The sequence below is a fragment of the Prinia subflava genome, chromosome 30 (genome assembly GCF_021018805.1).
Source record: "Prinia subflava isolate CZ2003 ecotype Zambia chromosome 30, Cam_Psub_1.2, whole genome shotgun sequence".
Taxonomy (NCBI): domain Eukaryota; kingdom Metazoa; phylum Chordata; class Aves; order Passeriformes; family Cisticolidae; genus Prinia; species Prinia subflava.
This window is the reverse complement of record NC_086276.1, coordinates 164,177-183,794: the sequence shown is the minus strand read 5'-3', so window position 1 is coordinate 183,794 and position 19,618 is coordinate 164,177. Positions and strand designations below refer to the sequence as shown.

At 50.8% G+C, this 19,618-nt stretch overlaps 2 protein-coding genes across 2 annotated transcripts in view; both read left to right on the top strand.

Moving 5' to 3' along the window:
- Positions 1–247: 247 nt before the first annotated feature.
- Positions 248–10,702, top strand: LOC134562676 (olfactory receptor 5V1-like). Its single transcript, XM_063420185.1, has 6 exons — positions 248–268; positions 1,537–1,704; positions 2,488–2,546; positions 6,214–6,583; positions 6,640–6,831; positions 10,577–10,702. Exons 1-6 carry the CDS (start codon positions 248–250, stop codon positions 10,700–10,702), a joined length of 936 nt encoding a protein of 311 aa, XP_063276255.1.
- Positions 10,703–10,706: 4 nt separating this feature from the next.
- The window catches only part of LOC134562675 (zinc finger protein 845-like), a 32,092-nt gene continuing 23,180 nt past the window's right edge, over positions 10,707–19,618 (top strand). Inside the window, 1 exon segment of the mRNA XM_063420184.1 lies at positions 10,707–10,811. Within this exon segment, the coding sequence (XP_063276254.1) occupies positions 10,707–10,811 (105 nt within the window).

The following is a 19,618-nucleotide window of genomic DNA, read 5'->3' as shown; positions in this document are numbered from 1 at the left end:
TCAGGAAAAGAATAAGGATTACAATCCTGATTGGGGCTCTAGTACCCCCAACCCTCCCGTATTTAACACCATACACATACCTGCCTCAGCACATCCTTTAGCGATAGAAGAATCTGACCGGGGAGCTAACAACAGAGGGGAGCCTCCACGTAGCCTCGGTAAAGCCACGTCCATATTACCTCAGCTGGCTACATTCCCAGACAGCCAGGAGCCTATCCCTGGGGCAGAACCCGACCTTCCGGGGACCATGGCAAGGGAGCGCCGCGAGGTATGCTGCCAGCTCTGGCGCGGAAAGGCGCTGAGCAAGGTGATAACGATATGATGGAGGCTGCCTCTGGCTGTTTAGCTTTTCCAGTTACGTTTTCACCAAATCCAGCAGGAGGTTTGCAAGCAGCAGTTACAGTTTTAGATTGGAAAATATTAGCGCAGTTGCGCTCGACGGTAGGGCAATATGGGGTTACTACGAACCTGTAAAACAGATGCTGGAATACCTTTTTAATGCTCATGTTTTGTTGCCAGCAGACATAAAAGGGATAGCTAGACTTATTTTTACGCAACATCAGCATCTGTTGTTTAATGCACATTGGCAAGCGGAGGCACAAGCTTCGGTGGCTCTACAGAGGGGACAAGGTGATCCGTTACAAGGTATAACACTGGATGAGTTGTTAGGACTGGGAAATTATCAAACTATGGAGGCTCAAGCACTTCTGGGACCACACAAGTGTCGGGAAGCTATGACGGTAGCTAGAAGGGCTATCGCTAGGGTTAAAGCTCCGGAGGGAGTACCCATATATATGTGGGCAGCTATCATTGCAACATGGTGTTCTGCTTTTAATTCTTTCAACGTTTCAGTCACTAACTTCTAAATTGTCTCATAACTTTGTGCTTCCTTCCCCGTCTTTCCTCCTTCAATCACTATCTGCCACAGACATTCCTCAAATTTTTGCCAAGCGTCACTGCGAAACAACAAAGGGATTTCTTGGAAACTCCCTTGTTTCTGTGCTTACTTCACGAAATCGTGAAGGCCTTTTCACTTCTGCTGCTTCCCCTCTCTTAGAGAGAATAGATTGCAGCAGCTGAACTGCAGCGTCTACTTTCATAGTTTGCAGTTCCTTGCTGTGCAAAAGTCTGAGGGTGCACCTGCTCAGAATTTAGCTCCCGTGAGGAAACTTTGGGGTCTTTCGTAGACAAGGTCGCAGAAGCCATAGATAGAGCGGGTGTTCAGGATTACATGAAAGGGGCATTGTTAAAACAATGCGTCCTTCAAAATAGCAATTCACACACTAGGTGTATGATAAATACCATGGCAGGGGACTGGACAATAGCTGATTTGTTAGAAAAAGCAGCAACTGTGCCATCAGGGACTCAGGCATTTTTAGTGGATGCTATAAAGCAATTAGGCTTAGGATTACAAGAGCAGGCAAAAGCTTCACAGACGCAGGTGATGGCAGCTCTTGCTCCTCTCCAAGCGGCAACGGCTAGCACTGGTCCTCGCTCCTCACCCTCTGGTGCTCGCATGAAATGTTTTCGTTGCAGCAACGGGACACAAATAGCAGCTGCAATTCCAACCAGCAATTACGACCAGCCACCAGCGGGAGCCTCGGCATGGACGTGGCAGCCGCAGTAGATGTCACCATTATGCCCATGCACCCTCACAAGATCCCCACTGGACTTACAGGACCTATTCTAATTAATGGACAACCAGTAGGTGGACTTTTACTGGGACGCTCTTCTACGACAATGTTAAGATTCTTTGTTTTACCTGGTGTTATTGATGCGGATTATCGTGGGGAAATCATGATTATGGCTTATACTCAATACCCCCCTCTACAAATAAAAAGGGGACAGAGACTGGCACAATTAATACCTCTTCCTCAATTGGCTAAACATATTTCTCCTATGCGACATAAAGCAAGAAATCAAGGGGCTTTTGGCTCCACAGGAGGACTAACATTATTGACTATAGATCTTTCTACGTGACCTCGGAAGGCAGTCGAGTTCCATCTCAATGGACAGGACCTGAGTGGATCCCAGCTCGGTGGACGAAGTCGGCATTGAAACCCCAAAACGGAGGACATCAGGAATCCTCGGTTACGCCTGGATGGCCTGGTTCGCCCTCATCGGAAGTTTCTACAGACAGTGATTGAACCTTCCATCTGTTATATATATACAGTGGACCATTTTGCATATTTGATAGCTTGCTTAGCAAATTATCAATTAGGAGGCAGTAGGTTTTCCTGTTGTTATTGTTGTTTGGATCAAAAGCATGGTGCTTGGGTTTTAATTTGCTGTGGAGGATGTAAACAACAAAAGTGGGTACACCAGAAAGAACTGCAGGGTGGTCAATGGTGTATTGCGTGTAAAGGAGCTTGGAGGAGTGAAAACCCTCGCCAAGCACTTGAGAGTAAAACCCAGTTACCTTATCATCAAGCAATAACATTATTTGAGAGTGTAGAACAACAGTGTCTTGCTTTTGCTCACTGGCAGTTGCAACATTTAGTGAAGAGAGTAGCAGCTGTAACCAACACGCATATAATTCAAAAAAGGTGTGATACAAACTGTTATATTCCTCGCTTGTGGGCCGTTGCACCACAAGACTGGGAACGTCTCAAGAGGAGATTTAAACAACTTAGATGCGAAAGCAAAAGCAAGAAGGGTAAGAAGTAAACATGAAGGTCTTACACCTGTTGTCCTTTTATTCTTGTGTAATCAGCAACTCCTTGTTCAATCTAAAGAAAACGGGGGAAGTGTGGAGAGTCTTTCTAATGCATGGCTGCACAGCAAAGGCCATGATATTGTTAAGCTAGTTAAGATTTAACTGTGTGTACGTGCTGGACGTGAAGAAGCAGTAGGGTGGACGTGAAGAAGTAGCAGAGACATAAGCATAAAATTATGCTAGAATAGGGAAAATTGTAGCTACAGTGTAAACCACAAGGCCAACTGAACAAAGAATATGCGTCAAGATGTTGTAAACCAATCATGAGCTGTAATTTTGCAATATGCATAAGCTAATTAACAATACTATATAAGTGCAATTAGATCCAAATAAAGCTGAGACCTGCTGACCATTACCAGGATGGGGCTTGTCTTCCTTTGCTTTTCCCACAGCGAGGTCATGATTTATTGATAGGGAGTTTGAACAATCCCTGCTACCAGGGAACAGTATGAGAGTCTGTACTGTTCCTGTGCTGGTCTTGTAGGCCTTGAATTAGTAAGAAAGTAGCAACTGCAGTAATTTAGTGTGCCTTCCCATAGATGTTTCCTCACAGATGCTGAATATGTGTAACAACTTGTTAGGCCTTCTCATGGATGTAGAAAACAGAATGCTATTCATAAGGTAGAACAAAAGGTAAACTATATGCCAAAAAACATGGACCAATGAACAATCATTTAATGTATATGTATATGTACTTTTAGCCAATCACCAACTGTTTAGCTGTGCTTGCTTTCCTTTCTGTAATCTGATAAAAGTAGAATACAAGGAATAAAGATAGAGATCAAACTAATCATATTGATGCCTGTTTGATACTCTGCTCTTTTCTTGCAACAGCCCGGGTGTGTGCAGAGCAGTGCAGCCTCCACAAAGCCCTTGGTTTCCCCCAGTCCTGAAGATTTGTTGCCGGGTGTGCCCAGCTGTGGCAGGAGAAAGAGCCCGCAGGGCAGTGGGCGCCGTGCCCTGCCCAGCCAGGGCTCTCTGGCACAGAGCAGCAGCAGCGCCAGCACCTTTCAAACCCTCCTGCCTTGGCTTCCCCCGGGAGACGGAAGCCTCTGGAAATCTGCACCACCTGTGGCCTTCCCAGCTTGGAGCAGCTCCTGCTGCTGGGCACCTCCTGCCACTTCTGCTGCTTCCAAACAGGAATCAGGGCAGAGGTGGAGACGCACATACAGAGAAGGCCTGGGCTTGTGCAAGAAATGGGCAAATGTAGGGGGAAATATGTGAGGAGTTATTTCAGCTGTTATGCCAATACTGCCTTCTCTCCTTTTCTCTCTTCACATTTCCTGTTCTATTCCCTCTCACATTTCCATCCCTGCCCCCTCTCGAGTCTCACAGTTTTCCTGTCATGTTTCCCCCACAATTTTTACTCCTTTTCCCCATCCGTTTCAGCTCACTTTCCTCACACTTCACCTCTCACATTTCCCCACCTTCCCACTCTTTCCTGGTTTTTCTCCCCTCATGTTTCTCTCCTTTTCTCAGTCATTTTTCTCCAAGTTTTCTCCTCACGTTTCTCGCTTCTGCCCTCATGTTCCTCACCCTTTCCCTCTCACATTTCTCCTATTTCTCACACTTTCCTCCTCATGTTTCTCATTCTTTCCCCCTCATGTTCCTTATACTTTTCCTGTTGCATTTTGTGCCCTTTTTTCACTCCTGCTCTCTGCCACTTTTCCCATCAAACTTCCCATCCTTTTTTCCCCTCGTGTTTTCTGCCTTTTTCTGCCCTCTGGTTTCTCCCTCTTTCCCCCTCAGGATTCTCACCATGTTCCCCTCACATTTGCTGCCTGTTTCTCTCTCTTTGCCAGTAAAGTTTCTCACTCTCTTGCCCTCATGTTTCCCTCCATTTTCCCCTCTATCTTTCTCACCCTTTTCTGCTTATGTTTCTTAGAATTTTCTCATCCCTGCCTTTTCCTCCTCTCACATTCCTCTCCTATTTTCCCTCACATTTTTCACCATTTCCCCCTCAGTTTTCTCACGGTTTCCCACACAGGTTTCCTAGCCTTTTCTTTCCTCACACTTCTCTCCTTTTTTCACTCTCATTTCTCACACTTGTCACCTCACATTTTTGCCTTTTTTCCCCTCACATTTCTTAACCCACTGGTTCCTGTCAGCGACTGTTCCTCTTCAGTAGTTGCTGGACTTCTCTTCTTTTTTTCCTGCACTCCCCTACTCCAAAGAATGGGTGCCAGGGCAGCGCTCCAGGAAGCCCCTGCCTGTGCCTCTGCTGAACAGAATGTCTGTGCTCAACTTGAAGAATCTCATGAAGAGCAACCTAAACTGCAGCGGGCTTCCTGCTGCAGTGTTGGTTTGTATTTCAATTCCATATAGTCTTCCTAGTGTTCTAAAGAAAGAGGTACCCTGAGGAATACACATTGCAGGTGAGCAGCCGCTGCACCCTCGGCCTCAAGCAAATCCTATCTCAGTTTTCATCACCTCACAGTCACTGTGACTCCTGCCTGGACAAAACCACCTGTGATGCTTGATGCTAAGCAAAGTCCATCTGCACAGGAAATGCTTTTGGCCCTCTTCTGGAAAAAAGAAAGTTTTTATTTCAAAATGTTCAGTTCCTGGAGTTTTTTCCTGTTTTCACCTATTTGAATTGCCTTGACATCAAAAGACTGCCAGCTGATGTTCCGAACTGGCTGGTCTGTGTTTGTGTGCACAGAGCAAAGGTGCCACACTGTGTCCATTTCCTGGGTGTCTGTCAATGTCCATTTACACAGAGGGCTGAAGGGGGGGCTCAGCCTGGTCTGTGCAGGTGCGGGGCTGGGGCTGGGCTGGCAGGGGCGCAGATGGCGCTGGGAGGCACAGACAGAGCCCAGCCGCCATCTTGTGTATGTCTGCCTCAGTCCAGCTGCCATCTTGTGTGTGGCTGCCTCAGCCCCAGTCGCCATCTTGTGTGTGGTTGCCTCAGCCCTAGCCGCCATCTTGTGTGTGGCTGCCTCAGCCCCAGCCGCCATCTTGTGTGTGGTTGCCTCAGCCCCAGCCGCCATCTTGTGTGTGGCTGCCTCAGCCCCAGCCGCCATCTTGTGTGTGGCTGCCTCTGCCCCAGCCGCCATCTTGTGTGCGGCTGCCTCAGCCCCAGCCGCCATCTTGTGCGTGGCTGCCTCAGCCCAGCCACCATCTTGTGCATTGAGCTGGTCCAACTCTGAAGCGAATGTGTTGCTGTTTTGTGAGCAGTCAGGATCTGCACCAAAGACCCCAGCACCTCAGGACAGTCTACAGGGAATGCCATGGGTTTGGCTCAAAGCAGCCTGTCCTAACTTGTCACTGTCCTTCATACATGAACAGTGGCAGCTGCAGCTCCTACACTTCTGCTCCTTCCTGGGCATCTCCCTGGCTGCCCTCCTGGCCAAGGGCCTCGTCATCAGCGCCGTAGCCTGCAACCACTTCCTGCACACCCCCATGTTCTTCTTCCTGCTCAAGCTGGCCCTCAGTGACCTGGGCTCCATCTTCACCACTGTCCCCAAAGCCTGGCACAATTCCCTCTGGGACACCAGGAACATCACCTACACAGGATGTGCTGCTCAAGTTTTCCTCTTTATTTTTCTTATGTCAATAGAGTATTTCCTGCTGACCAGCCTGTGCTATGACCGCTACGTGTCCATCTGCAAACCCCTGCACTACGGGACCCTCCTGGACAGCAGAGCTTGTGCCCACATGGCAGCAGCTGCCTGGCCCAGTGCCTTTCTCAATGCTCTCATGCAAACGACCAATACATTTTCCCTGCCCCTGTGCCAGGGCTGTGCCCTGGGCCAGTTCTTCTGTGAAATCCCCCCATCCTCGAGCTCTCCTGCTCTAAATCCTATCTCAGGGAACTTGGTCTCATTGCAGATAGTGCCTCTTTGGTATTTGGTAGTTTTGTGTTCATTGTTTTCTCCTATGTGCAGATCATGAGGGCTGTGCTGAGGATCCCCTCTGAGCAGGGAGGGCACAAAGCCATTTCCACCTGTCTCCCTCACCTGGCCGTGGTCTCTCTGTTCCTCAGCACTGCAGTGTTTGCCTACCTGAATCCGCTCTCCATCTTCTCCCTATCCCTGGATCTGGCCCTGTCAGTTCTGTACTTGGTGCTGCCTCCAGCCCTGAACCCCCTCATCTACAGCCTGAGGGACCAGGAGGTCAAGGCTGCAGTGTGAAGAACGATGACTGGATGGTTTCAGCAACATTAAACTGGTGGCCAATTTCTGCAAATCCCTTATACTAAAAGCCGTCTTTGATACTTGTCCTGGTTTAGGACAAATTTAGGGGGAAATTTCCACACCTCCCTCCCCCACCACCAGGTTTGGGAGGAATTTCCTCAGAGGAAAAGTGGAAAAAACTTGTTTATTAAGAAACAACAAAAAACCACTCCCCAACCCAAGAAAAACATTCGGAGATGACAACAAGTGTTTTCACCAGTCCAAGAGAGGGTGAGCAGTCTCTGCTGGGGAGGGTGCCAAAGTTTCTTTCAGGGGCAGACTCCAGCGGGGGGGGGGTCCCTTGACGTTCCCGAATCAGGGCCCGAAGCAGGTCCGATGTCTTCAGGGAAGGGAGGAAGGAAAGAAGGGGAAAAACAAAAGCAGAAAAATGGCAAAAAGAAGCAAAAAAGCAGAAAGCAAGAGAGCAAAGCCAGCAAAGCGAGCCTAAGCTAAGCAGCAAGCCAGCCAAAAGCAAGCAGCTGGGGGAGGGGCTCAGCTATAGACAAAACAAACTGAGAACATGGGAACAGAAACACATGATTTGGGATACAAAGCATGAAAATGTCCTGTCACCCCAGGACAATACTTCAAGTTGGTTTCTTTTGGAGGTTCTTTTTCTTTGTTTTCATTTTTTAATATTGTCCACAAAATGTCATTGTTTGTGCCATTTCTCATTTTGTTTTGCTGCACCTTCCCAGGGGCCACAGACTGTGTCAATGAGGGGCTGCGCATTTGGTGGCTTTAAAGGAACTCAGGGATCTCCCAGCCAAGTTTTCTGCAGAGATGCCCCTTTGGTTCCCTTCTCTGGGGCTGCAGCAGCAATGTCTGTGTGCAGAGCTGGGGGCAGATCAGTGCTGGCACAGCAGCTGTGCCCAGCAGCAGCAGCACTTGGTGTTGGCAGTGCTGCTGCCGTGGCCCTGCCCCGCTGCCCTCCTGGCCCTGCTGTTGCTGTAGGGCCTGAGTGCTCTTGGGGCCGGGCACAGGGCTGGGGGTGGCAGTGCCGGGGCTGCAGCAGGGACAGGCCATGGGCAGTGCTGGGGCAGCGCTGACACCTCAGGCCAGGGCCTGGGGGCTGCAGGCTCCTTGCCCTGGCTCTCTCCAGAACACACCCAGGCCAATGCTCAGCACAGAAAAGCCCCGTGAGCAGCCCCAGGGTGGCTGTGGGCAGTGTGGGAGCAAACAGCATGGCTGGGGCTCTGCAAGGACCCTGGAGGAGACTGGAAGGAGCAGCAGAGCAGGGGCTGATCTATCCCCACTGCACTGGACACCCCAGGGCAGCGTCCCAGAGCATCCTCATGCACCTGCCCCTCTGCAGCCCTGGCCTCTCCCCCAGCTCACACAGGTGCTGCATCCTTGCAGGCACAGACACGGCAGCACTGCCTCAGGAGCCACTGTTTGCAGTGCACAGAGCAGGCGTTAGCACCCCCGTGGTGTTGGTGTGGGGAGATGAACCTGAGTGAGTACAAATGCCATCAGCTCCTGGGGCCAGGAGGGGCTGGGGGGACAGGGGAGAAACCACTCAGGTTTCTCATGGCCTCTGAAGTCAGCCAGAAAGTTTGTTCCCATGAGCTGTGAGTTTCCTGGGCCACTGCAGATGTTGTTGCTCAGAGCCAAGGCTGCCTGGCAGCCACCCCCAAAATGCCCGCAGCATTTCCTATGCTTTAATTAGCCTTTCTTTACTCTTCCTGGTAAAAATTTCTTCCTATTGCCCACCCCTGATCCCTGCCCTGCAAACAGCCCATCCCTGGTTGCCCTTTCCTCTCTGGCCCCACTCCCCATTTCAGTTCCTGACCTGGCACCATGGGAACATCCCTTGTGGAGCAGGATCATCCTCCACGTGATTCAGGAGCTGTCTGCAGGCTTCTGAAGTGCCTCATGCTGCTCCCTTGCCAGAGGCACAGCAGGCCAGGGGGGCACATCTGGGCTGCTGTGTCTGGCTGTGGGGCTCCCTGTTCTGGGCAATGAGGGCAGAGGCTCTGCAGGACTGACAGGATGGGCTCTGGGGCTGTGAGGAGAACTTGAGAGCCCTGGGCTGTGGGACCTTCAGCAGAGGAGGCCCAGGGCTCATCCTGCATCTGCCCCAAGGATGGTTTCAGAGAATCACAGAATCAGCAAGGCTGGAAAAGACCTTGGACATCATCAAGTCCATCCTGTGACCTGATATCACCTTGTCTCCCCTGAGCGTCCTCTTCTCCAGGATAAACAATCCCAGCTCCCTCAGCTGCTCCTCCCAGGCCTTGTGTTCCAGAGCCCTCACCAGCCTTGCTGCCCTTCTCTGGACACGCTCCAGCCTCTCCATGTCCTTCCTGAATTGGGGGCCCCAGAACCGGGCAGAGCACTGGAGGTGCTGCCCAAGCAGTGCCCAGCACAGGGGAAGAATCACTGCCCTGGTCCTGCTGGCCACACTGCTCCTGATCCATGGGAGTGCCAGGGGTGGAATGAGGGAAATGCTGGGGAGGGTGTGGGGACAAAGAGTGATTGATTGTCAGCAATGGAGAGGCTTGATGGAGCCAAACTCCAGAAACTGTAAACCAGGCCCAGCTTTCCAGAAGTTCCTTTTGACTGGGTTTAGCTGCATCCCCCAGGCTCAGGATGACCACTGTATTTGCAGGTTTTGCTCTGCATCATCAGCCTGCCCAGACTCTGCTCGGTGTTTCACAAATGGACAAGTCAATGGATCTTGTGCCAAGCTTCCTTTCAAACAGCAATACCTGGCTCAGCATGACAAAAAAGAAGAAAAGAGAAAGAAATATTCACCAGCTGGAACAGAGTCAGTGTCCCATCTTCCCCTCCACCAGTATTATTTTGTACATTTAGAGACAACCTGGCTCTAAAGCTGCCATCTCTCAGTCCCTGATGCTGTTTCCCACCCCTCAGCCCTGACTGCCACTGATCTGCCTGCCTGCTTTCCATGTGGGGCTGGGGATGCTCAGCCTGCAAAGAGAGGGCCATGGGGAGGCCTCAGTGCAGCTGTGCAGGGCTGGAAGGGTCCCCCAGGAAAGATGGGCACAGAGTGTTCCACAGGGCCTGTGCAGAGAGGGCAAGGGGGGATGGCTTTCAAGGGCAGGAGGTGGATTGGAGCTGGGAGTTGAAGGTTCAGGAAGATGTTCTTTTGCACTGAGGGTGCTGAGGCACTGGGCCAGGCTGTGCACGCAGGCTGTGGATGCCCCATCCTTGGCAACAGCCAAGGCCAGGTGGGAACAGGGCTCTGCGCAACAGGGTGTGGGCAAGATTGCTCAGGTTGACACAAGATGATCTTCAGGGTCCCTTCCAAGGCCAAGCACTAAGGGCTTCCATCATTCTCTGGTTGCCAGTGTCCACTTGATGGCCAGCCTGGACTCCTGGCAGCTGGGATGTCACAGTGCATGTTCCAAGTGGAACTGGCAGCACCCAGCAAAGGGCACAACACAACCATTGGCCCTTGTGTCAGCCCAGCCTTCACCCTGCTCCAAGAGCACTGCTGTCACCCTGATTGACCCCTGCTCCCTGAGAACCCCGTCAGGGCTGTGAACTCCCTATTGCCTGGCTTTTGCCATCCACCCCTGCAGGATGTTCACCTTTCTCCTGAGGAAGGCACAGTGCCATTGCAGGGAGGTGGACACCCCTGGACTTCCTGGCTGGGCTGGAGCTATGTGGGGATGGTGTAGGACAGTGACCCCACTCTGAGGTTTTCCTACCTCTGCAGGCTGTCACAGATAGTGAGGAAGACATGGAAGTGGATGTAGAGGAGGAAACAGTGGAAGACATGGACCTAGATAGAGAGCTTGATACAGAAGAGGAAATGGAGGTGGATGAAGATGAGACGAGATGAAGAAATGGAGATGGATGTGGAAGAGGAGATGGTAGAGGACATGGAGGTGGATGTGGAGGAGGAGAGTGAAGATATGGACATCGATGTAAAAGATGAGGAGGAGCCCATGGTGTTGGGATGAAGACTGTGGCAGCAGCAGACCAGGCATGTGCTCCCCACAGGCAGAGTTGGTCCCCTGCTGCCAGGCTGGGGCTGGGTGCTCCCTGCTCAGGGACACAGTGCCCTGGGCACAGAATCCTGGTGGCTATCCCCGGCCTGCCCTGGGCTTGCTTGGGGCCACATAAGCCCTGTCCCAGCTGGGGCACAGCCCCCAGCCCCAGGCAGGCTCAGCTGTGGCAGCAGAGACCTGCTGTGCCAGCCTGTGCCAGCCTGGGAGCACATGGAACAGCCCTCGTGCCTGACTTAAACTTGCTTTTCTTGCAGGTCTGAGGAAGATCCCGGAAAGAGATTCCAACATTCTGTATATATGTTCAAGAGTTAGTTGTTGTCTTTAGGATATAGGTTTCAGGGTTTCTTTTTATCTTCTGTAAATATGTTTCATACATTTGTGTTAGATATGTTCTTATGTGAATATGTTCTACAGATTGTTGCTGTTACAAATATTCATACAATGTAAATATGTTCTGAAGTTCATGTTTGTTGCTGTACTTTGGTAATAAACAATCTCTGTTTTTCACAGCCCAGGTCTCCCTGCATTTGCTTTGGGCACAGGCAGCATTTCCAAAGTGCTGGTCTCCACTTGGTGCAGGTTGCCAGGGCTGGAGGTGCCTGGGGGAGCTGGCACAGCCAGCCCAGGAGTGGGGTCCCTGTGCACAGAGGGCTCCCCCTGACAGAGGTCACCCTCTGCTTGCCCTTTCTCGGGACACCCTTGGCGTGTGCAGGGCCAAATCCCCGTGGGCCCTGTGCCATGGGATTCCAGGAGGGAGCAGGGCTGAGCCTGCCTGGCCCTGCAGAGCCTCAGCCATGGCTCTTCCCTGGGCAGCCCCAGGGCTCTGGAGACTGCACTGGGCTGCGGGCAAGCCCTGCTCCTGGGCACCCTGAGGGGCTGCAGCCAGCCTGGAGGGAGCTGCAGCACAGGGGCCTCTGGCCTGCATGCACCAAGATTGCCTTTGCAAACCCCTCTAGCACCACACTCTGGCACAAGCACAACAAGAACTGATCCTCCCAGGGAAAGGCATGACCAGCACAGCAAAGGTCAGCGCTTGTCATCCCTGTTGTGCACTCCCTGCCTGGGCACCCAAACATCTGAACCTTCCAGAACATCTTGAATTAGCACGAACCTGCGGGGAGCTACAGGGCGACAACCTACCCCCAACCACACAGAGAAATCCTTGACATTGAGAGTCTGGGGCACAGCTGAAACTCAAGTATTTTAATGCCAAGAGAGAGGCTTTGTATTGCTGAATTCATTCTCCAAGGACAATAATTAAAGCTTTCAATCTCCTCACCTGCCACAGATGTTTATTGCTGAGGTTTGCTTCTGGGTTATGACGGATTTTTATGAACCTGTTCAGAACTCTGATGCTGTTCCTGCCTAAGGTACAGAGATGATATTTCAGAGCCAGATGAGCTCAGCACTCAGCTTGTGCAACACACAGAATTTCCAGAGCCAGACATGCAGGCCATGCAAACTGATCCTTTTTCACCTCTGTGCAAAGATCATTCTTAGGATGGCACTGATGGAGCACACACCTCTCAGAGCTGTCCCTTCTATCCAGCTCTCCCAGTCACTTCACACACTTCACTCCAAGCACTTTCTGACAGAGCTCAGTAGCACATGGCATTTAATCCTGCTTTTGCTTCACCTTCTCCTGAGCTCTCTCCACACATGGTGTGTGGGCTCTGCAGCAGCATCAAGGTGTCACCTCCCTGACACTGAGGGTCACGTCACATCTTTTCACCAAAAGCAGCAAAGCAATGGCTCCAACACGGCTTTTGGGCACTTGGTGTGGCTGCAGCTCCAGCAGCAGCCCTGGTGCACTGTTGGAGTCCAGGATATCCCTCTGGCCCCCCTGGAGGGTTTGGAAACTGGACAGGGGCGTCTGGGATCTTTACAAGGGGGTCAGCCAGCCTCACACAGAGCCCAGGAGGACACTGCCTCTGATTCCTGTCCATGGGAGTGAATACTCACATGCAGGAAGAATCATAAGCTGAAAGAATTTAAAATAAGTAGTAGCTAGTTTATTATAGAATGTAAATGTAGAAGTTAGGATTTTTAGTAAATGGGGCTGCAGAGACAAGATAGAGGAATTGAGGAGTGGCCCCTGTTCTCCTTGTTCTTGCTCTCGTCCCCCATCTTCTGCTGAGTTGGATTTTAGAGATTGGTTTAGAGTAGAAACGACATGTTAGTATAGGTAGTAGACATTGGTAAAGTTTTGTAAATAAAAAGTACGTTTTGGACGGTGGTTGGGTCAGGGATACTGTACATAAGGTGCGGGGCTCTCTGATCCGGGTCAGTCCTGCTGCGTGTCCTGCTTTGCTGGGGACGCCTTGCAAAGCTGGGAAAGAACTGATAGATAATTAAGAATAAACAACCTTCATAACACGGACTGGTGGACTCAGCTTGTCGTCTCTGGCTCCGGTGTGAAACACTTTAGGCAAAGAGAAGACAGAAAACCTTATTACCTCGGGGAACAGCAACCCCAAGGAAACTCCCAGGGAACAGCAACCTTGGGAGAAAACCTTATTACCCTGGGGAACAGCAACCCCGAGGAGAATCTCAGGGAACAGAAACCCTGAGAGTGCACAGGAATTCCAGGAGGAGATACACAGAAGCATCAGCCATTGACAGAGAAAAACAGCAGTTTGCAAGGCCCCAGTCCCCACAACACTGCAGACTGGGGGAACCCAGCCTCTGCATTTACATTTGGCCTCTGTGCCTCCCTTTTCCTCTCACTAAAGTCCCCCCAGTTTCCCTCATGCTCACATTCCCAAGATCATTCAAAGCAGCATTAGGAGCAGGGATAGAGGATGGGAACTGTCCCAAGGCTGGACAAAATTTCTCTTCTCAGGCCTGGCAATTCCAGCCAAAGAGGGAGGAAAAACCTGCCTGAAAGAGGTGTGCAATCAAAGCAGTAATCAAATTTAAGTCTAATGAGAGAAGCTGAAGAGGTTTTCAATGTTCAGAACAAGATCAGCAGCTGCAGGCACAGGAGGGATGTGATTTTTCCCCGCTGTAAAAACTCCGTGATGCAAATTGCATTTCAAATCCTTCTCCCCAGCTCTGGGACCTGTTTGGCCGCCAACACAATTCTGAATCTTTAAAGCAAAGTGGAAGCTGCTCTGAGAGGTGGTTTGCAAATAAAAACCACAGAGGACAGCTTGGAAACACCAGTGGGAGCAAAGAGAGGCAGAGCCTGGCCCTGGGCTGCAGCACAGCCACACCACACAGGCCTGAATCTGTAAGAAATTAAAGAACTTCCCACTTGTTTTTCTCCCACAGGAGATACAGAAGGTGCTTGATGGAATCCCTGCCTCCTTCACACTGCATCAGCCTGCAGGAGAGCACAAGGTTGAGGATTACAGCATCTTCTGCTGCTGCTCCCATCTCCCGACTCAAATCTCACCCAAATCTCTCTCTCTTGGGCCTTCCCAAAGCCTCAGATTCCCTCAGTCCTTGAAGGATTCCAGTGCTGAGGAGCATTAAGGGAGATAAAGGCACATGCAGAGACCAGAGATGCAATTGCTGCCTGAGGTGCATTTCCCTGCCCAGGTTAGTGCCTTTAAACCCATCCAAATCAGCCCCTTGGACAGCACCAAGCCAACAGCAGAACATCAGGGCCTGCAAATGGTTGGAAATGCCATTTTTAAATCTTGCTCTCTTGCTCTGCAATTTCATGGTGCCATTGAAGGGGTTCACCCCATCACTCAGCAGCTGCAGCAAGTCTTGGCAAGCAGCTTCAGATGGATTTGTAGTGCTGAGCAAAGAAGAGGCAATTTTACTTTGTCTCCAATTAATGAAATTTCACCTAAATCAGACAAACTCTGTGTTCCGAGATTGGCCAGGCACTAACCACTGCCAGCTCCCGAAGCCTGCATGTCAAACTGCCCTAATAATGGAAAATTGAATTGATTTGGGTTTATGGACAAGATTATTTTGTCTCAAAATAATTTGGATCCATAGAATTGCATTTCTAAGCACTAAACTCAGACCAGCACAAAGAGCACAAGAGACAGGAAAAGAAATAAAAATAGAGATTTCTAAGGAGATAGAAATTGAATGCTGAGTTTGTCCCATGACAGAAAGTTTCATCAATTATCACCTGCCAGCTCCTTGCTTTCACTTGTGTGGCCACCACTGAATACACTCACAGAGAAGAAAATGTTTGTCCTATGGAAAACTGGGGCTAGAAGTAGAAAAAGGCTATAAATAAATAAAAGACAACAGAATGAAAAGAGCTGCCTTATAACAGCAAGATGTGATGGACAACAGGAATGGCTGAAGCCAGCAGAGATGAACTATTCCTGCTACAAAGATGCTGACAAACCCCCCAATAACCCAAAAGCAATGTTTTGTCTGGCAGAGCTGACAGGAGCCCTGTGCATTTAAGTCAGTCATTGGCAGCAAATGGAGATCGGCTTGAAGCTCCTTTGGTCCACTACAACTTTCTTTTCACCCATAAAATGTCATTACATCTGCTTTTAGGGAAGAAATTCCTGCTTTGACTGGTTCAAGGAAAAGAGATTCTTCCCATACCCACTCGTCATCAGTCACCAAAAGAAATATTTCCTCAAAAGGTCTGTTCAAAATTTGGGAGGTACTTTCAACATAAATGTGAAAAATGTGAAATGATTAATTCATGTTCTTATGGTTAATGATAAATTGAAAACTATAAGAAACTGTATATATATGTGATTGTATGAAAGTATAAGTTTCAGGATACCTTGTAACATTTTGTTAAACCAAATTATGAAAAGGCAGGCATCACCCCAGAAGCTCACATTCAGAAATAGACAAAAGGTTTACAGGAAAACAGGCAGTCTCCTCAAGCACCAGGAGGAAACCCATCAAGATAAGGCGGCAGGACCATCAACACCACCAGCCAACACCCTCACCGAGCATCAAGCATCATCATCCATATCTCGGACCATTAATCAGCCAGGAAATCTGGCAAAACCAGAAATTAACACCTTACCAGAGAGAGGGGACTCTTTTCAGCTGAGCTGGAGACACCCAGGAATTTGAATAGCTAGCTTGGACACAAAGGGGAAAATGAGGAAATATTGCCAAGGGCAGAATAAAATGTATAAAAACCAAGCCCCAAACCGGGCAAATTTGTGAACCTAGGGGGAGACAGCAGATGGCCAGGTTCTGTGTCTCAAGGTTCACCCTTGGCATTTTCCCGGGAAAACGACTGTCAGGTATCTCTGCTGTTTGTGGGTTTACCGAAATTCTGTAATTCGATCTTTCATTAATAAACCAAATTATTTTAATTGGAATATTGTATTGGCATTTATAACAATAAATAACTTGATTATTTTGCTCCAAATGACAAGGGAATTGAATTTGGCCCCCACAGGTTAAAAAGAAGGTTTTCTTCCCAGTTCTTCACAAAGAGGAACAAAACACTTTGGTGCAGCAAACTGAAGAAGTTTCTTTCTCCCTGAGCTGCACAACAGGAGACAATTTTGTTGCCAAGAGGCAACAAACCCCAGGCAAATTCCAGTTCTTTTAGCTTAAGGGAAAAGCTGTGAGGATCACAGCTGTGGCAAACGCAGAGTGGGAGGAGCAGGGGATCTGCTGGGGGGTTTGGGGGTGGGGGACAGATGAAAGAAATGTTCAAGCTAAACCCGTCAGAGCTCAAGACTCCATCCCTCAGTATAGAAACTCCATTTGATCCAAATGCCATTCAAATCCAAAAAGCATTGAGGCATTTCCCCAGGCTCTGCTGAGCCATCAGGCACAACCCAAATCCCTCTGCAGGCCCAGGGCAGCAGATCCCTGGCATGGCACAAGGATGCACCCTTGGGAAGCCGCCTGCAGCACCCATGGGATTCACAAGGTCTGCTGCTAAAGACCCCAACATCCAAAAAACTCCACATGAAAAGCCTTTCATTGGGGTTTCAGTTCTCCATTTGTCACTAGGCAGCTGCTCCACTTCAATACCCTCCTGATGGGTACAAATTTTCTCCTCATTTCCAGCCTAAACAGGAACTTATTTCCATTCATTCTTCTGCAAGTACTGGGAGCTTGGACCTAATTTGGTCTTCCTCTCCTGCTGTGCATTTGTGCACATAAAACGCCAAAGCCAAGAGCATCTCCTGGTTTAAATTATGTCATTTGTCCTTATTATTTCCTTTCCCTATAGTGGCATGGATATAGTGCTGGCTCAACACTCAGAAATCTGACAGCACAAAGTGCAGTTTTCACATCGACTTCTCCAAGCTTTGGACCAAGCCTGCAAAGAAGGAAATACAGCAAAGAAATTCCAAACAGAGGCCCTCATCAAGACAATAAAATGCCACATGCCTGTGTTTGCTGCAGGCAAGAACAGTGCTGCTTATTAAATCACTACAAACAATTAAAGCAGGAGAGGGCAGGAAGACAGCGCTATCGTTTCCAGCTCCCCAGTCCTCCTCTGCCCCCGGCACAGATTTCATAAAGCACAAATCTCCCAGCAGAAATCCCTCAGCAACTGATTTCCTGCTCGTGGGATACAGCAGACAGACACCCTGGCTTTCCTGGACGGAAAACGAGAATTTGGCTTGATGTTTTCCCCAGTCAGGCAGCTGTGATACCAAATCCCCGCTCCCTGCCCTGCCAGGAGATTCCTCCAGTGCCATGTTCCTGTGGGGAGAAACCGCTCTGGAGAAGCACAGAGAGCTCAGGGTCAGTGTAAGGGACCCCCACAAGACCAGGGCATCCTCCTCTCCCAGCCCCTGCATCCCCTGTTTCCCTCAGCCCGGGCAACCCCGGACCCCCATTTCCACCAGCCTGGGCTGCCTCACCCCCAGGCCTCCCTTTCCTGGGAAACCCGAGCCGGGCACGGGGCTCTCCCGCCGCTCTGCGATTGATGATCACCCGAAGGAAAGGGGGCGAACAGGAGAGAGCGAGAGCAGGAGACTGGGAATCAGGGATTGCAGTCCCAGCACCCAGTCCTGCTCCGCAGGGGCTGGGAGCCGCAGCCGCAGGGAAAAATGGATCCGCACCTGGCGGGGCTTGCTGAGCTTTGGGCCGAACCCGGCAGGGTCCGGGCACAGTCTGAGCGCAGGGCCCGGGAGGTGAGCACAGCCCGGCCCAGGGGTCCCGCAGTGCGTGGCTGAGGAGGGTCCGGGAGATGCCAGGAGGGGATCCCGGGGAATTCCCTGGAATTCTGCTGTGCCCTCCCCCCGTGCTCCCTCGAGCACTTTGGCTCCCGCCTTCCCCGCCCTGAGCCGCCGGGATCTGCTTGGCGCCCGGTGATGTCACTGCACACGCAAGCTGCCGTTGGCGGCGCCCACGGCGGGGCTGGGCCAGCTCTGGGGGCGGGGCCGGGGCTGGGCCGCAGCGGAGCAGCGCGATGGCTCCAGCGCTGGGGTTGGGGGCGCTCCGGGGGGACCAGGGCAGGGCGGGAGAGGTGAGGGGGACCCCCGGCACCGGGACTCTTTGCTCACCCATTGCGGAGCACCGAGGAGCCCCTAAAGCCCCATTCCTGTGTGCTGCCATCCCCCTGAACCCCCATTCCCGGCCATGGGTTCCACTCTGCACCCCCTTACCCGGCACCAATAACCCCTGCACCCCTTTCCCGGCCATGCTGCCTCTCCCAGCCCCCAGAGCCCCCTTTTCTCAATCCCGAAAACCCAAAGCCCCTTTCCAGCCCTCCCAGCTCTCCCCGTCACCCCTTTCCTTCAGCTGTGACCCCGCAGCCCCCAAATCTCCGTGTCCTCCCAGTTCTCCTCTCACTGCTGTCCCTGCCCGTGGCACTGCCGGAGCCCGGCCCGGGGTTCCCCCGTTGGTGTCCGTGGGGTCCCTGGATGGGATCCCCTTCCAGCGCCGCCAGAGCCAGCGGGCCTGGGTGGGGCCGCAGCCGCCAGGGATGGTGCTACTTGAGAGTTGGTCAGTCCTAGGTAAGGCCTGACCCAGCTGATGGTATCCAAGAGTTTTTGTGCATCATTTAGAGTCAGAATTTTGGTTGAAAATGGAATTGTTTGTGGCTGTATAGTCTGGTCCATTATTTTGAGTCCCAAATATTTCCAGGCTGGTTGCTGCTGCACTTTCTCTGGTGCTACTTGCAGCCCAAATGTTTTTAATGCTTGCAGCAGGCTTGGCTGAATCAGGGGAGAGTTGTTTTTTGGTTTGGGCTGCAATCAAAATGTCATCCATGTAATGGGAACAGTATGCCCTTGGGAATGGTTCTCTCATTGATGAGAGTACCTGAGCAGCACAGCCCTGACAGATTGTGGGGCTGTTTCCCCTGCCTTGGGGAAGCACTTTCCATTGAGAACCTTGCACTGGTGCAGCGTTATTGATAGAAGGCAGGGTAAAGGCAAACTTTGGGGTGTCCTCTGGGTGCAATGGAAGAGTGAACAAACAGTCCTTTAAGTCCACAGTCAGGATGTCCCAGGAGGCAGGAATCACTGTAGGAGATAGCAGACCAGGCTGCAACGTGCCTGTTCTCTCCATCACCGAATGGATTTTTCTCAGGTCATGGAGTAACCTTCACTATCCAGATTTCTTTTTTATAACAAATACTGGGGTGTTCCAAGGGCTCATAGATGGCTCTATGTGTCCTTGAACCAGCTGTTCCTGTACCAGGATTCTTAGGGCATCTAGTTTCTCCTTTTTAAGGACCACTGTGGTGCCCACACAAGCTGAGCAGTGAGCCATTTTAGAGCCAGGGTGGGACACTTTACACCCTCTAATGCAGTGGCCCCTATCTAAAATCCATTCCCACTTTAGCCCACTCCAGACACAGAGAACTCTAGGGAAGGGCTTCC

Coding starts and splice junctions, on each gene's coding strand:
- LOC134562676 (XM_063420185.1), top strand. CDS start 248: ATGGCAAGGGAGCGCCGCGAG. Junction 6,584..6,639: donor ATTTGGTAGTTTTGTGTTCA/TTGTTTTCTCCT, acceptor CCCTCTGAGCAG/GGAGGGCACAAAGCCATTTC. Junction 6,832..10,576: donor ACAGCCTGAGGGACCAGGAG/GTCAAGGCTGCA, acceptor CTACCTCTGCAG/GCTGTCACAGATAGTGAGGA.